General features: G+C 48.6%; 1 protein-coding gene across 1 annotated transcript; it reads right to left on the minus strand.

The window, feature by feature from the left end:
* Positions 1–224: 224 nt before the first annotated feature.
* On the minus strand, positions 225–1,211 carry LOC148572422 (uncharacterized). The gene has a single exon (XM_088507993.1). The coding sequence runs from the start codon at positions 1,209–1,211 to the stop codon at positions 225–227; it is 987 nt and encodes a 328-aa protein (XP_088364119.1).
* Between the last annotated feature and the right edge of the window lie 227 nt (positions 1,212–1,438).

The raw sequence follows: 1,438 nt of genomic DNA on the forward strand, positions 1-1,438 counted from the left end.
TCAAAAGAACCACGAACAGAAAAAGCATGCGCACATAAGGTAACTCAAAACCTTTATCCAAAAAAGGGTACTTATTTTTTAACTTACAATAACCCTTATAAAAAGGGGTATCATAAAGTGTTTTGTTTACGGCCCTAAAAGGCCAAAAAATTGTTCAAACACTACCAAAATAAATAAAGAGTTTAAAAAAGAGGGGCCCACAGGCCGGGCCCCAATAGCCAAAATCACTTCTCAAGAGGATCACCACCAGCAGAGTCAGGGGGAACACCAGAAGCAGGAGTCGAAGAGGAAGTCGGAGGAGCGGTAGAGGAACTCGGAGCATCCTTGGAACGAGGAGGGGACTCTATGATCCTCTGACCCCGAGTCTTTAAATCAGACTCAGACTCCACCACGGGGACAGGAGGATCCACGATGGCACCATCAACTACAATCTTATCAGGGTCCAAAGGAGAAAGGTCCAAGTCAGGAGCAATAACTCCGACCTGTTCCTTGAAAATCCTCCAAGCCTCGTCAGCACCATCCGCAATAGAGTCCTCCAACTCAGTATAGGCCTTCCGAGCGTTCAGCAAGTCATTCTTTACAGACACAAGATCAGCAAACAAACTGTTGTAGCTGGCTTGCGCTGCTTTCCTCAAATCCATCTCCATGTTGCACTGGGCTTGCAACTTCTTCCCCTTCTCTCTGAGGCTGTCCCTCTCCTCCGTCAGTTTGGCGACTTTCCCCTCCAACTCCTTCTCATGCTCCTGATATATACGAAGCCTACCCTCCAGCTCCTCGACCCTCGAGGTCGTCCCTAAAGAGCTGATGGGAGTCTTCTCAAATATATCCAAGAGTTTGCCACAAACCCCCGCCGTCTTGAGACTCTCCTCAACCACAGTAGTGAGGTAGTGCCGAACAGAGACATCATCCATACTCATACGAGCATGAGGATAGATGTTCTTTCGGACGAACGCAAGAGCGTCCGCCTCACCAGTAGCGCCAGACTCTAAGGTCTTGCGCTTCTTTGGCTCTGGTTCAGGAGTAGGTCGGACGGGAGGGGGCGGCAGAGAAGAAGCAGAGGAAGAAATTACAATAGGTTGAGAGGAAGTCCCGACGTTCCGAGGAGGAGGAGGGGGAGAGACAACCATTCTAACACCTCCAGACCTGGCTCGAGACTTTGCCTTGGCTTCCTGAACCCTCTGGTAAGACTCTTGAGCATTTTTCTTTGCCATCTCTGCAAAAACAAAATGATAGCTAAAATCAGATAAAGTCGGAAAAAGAAATCGCAAGTCGGAAATAAGCAAGAAGTGCAAAAAGCTACCTAATTGTGGCTGGACAAAGGCCGGCGACCCCTGGAGAAATTTTTTAGTATCCAAGTATGGGGCCCTCCCCCACACTTCTCGGAGGAACCCCACAATGGCTACCTCGACCTCATTTAGGTCATCTAGACCATATTTCT

This window comes from Arachis ipaensis, chromosome B3, assembly GCF_059453495.1.
Source record: "Arachis ipaensis isolate K30076 ecotype BB chromosome B3, ASM5945349v1, whole genome shotgun sequence".
In the NCBI taxonomy this organism is placed as follows: Eukaryota; Viridiplantae; Streptophyta; class Magnoliopsida; order Fabales; family Fabaceae; genus Arachis; species Arachis ipaensis.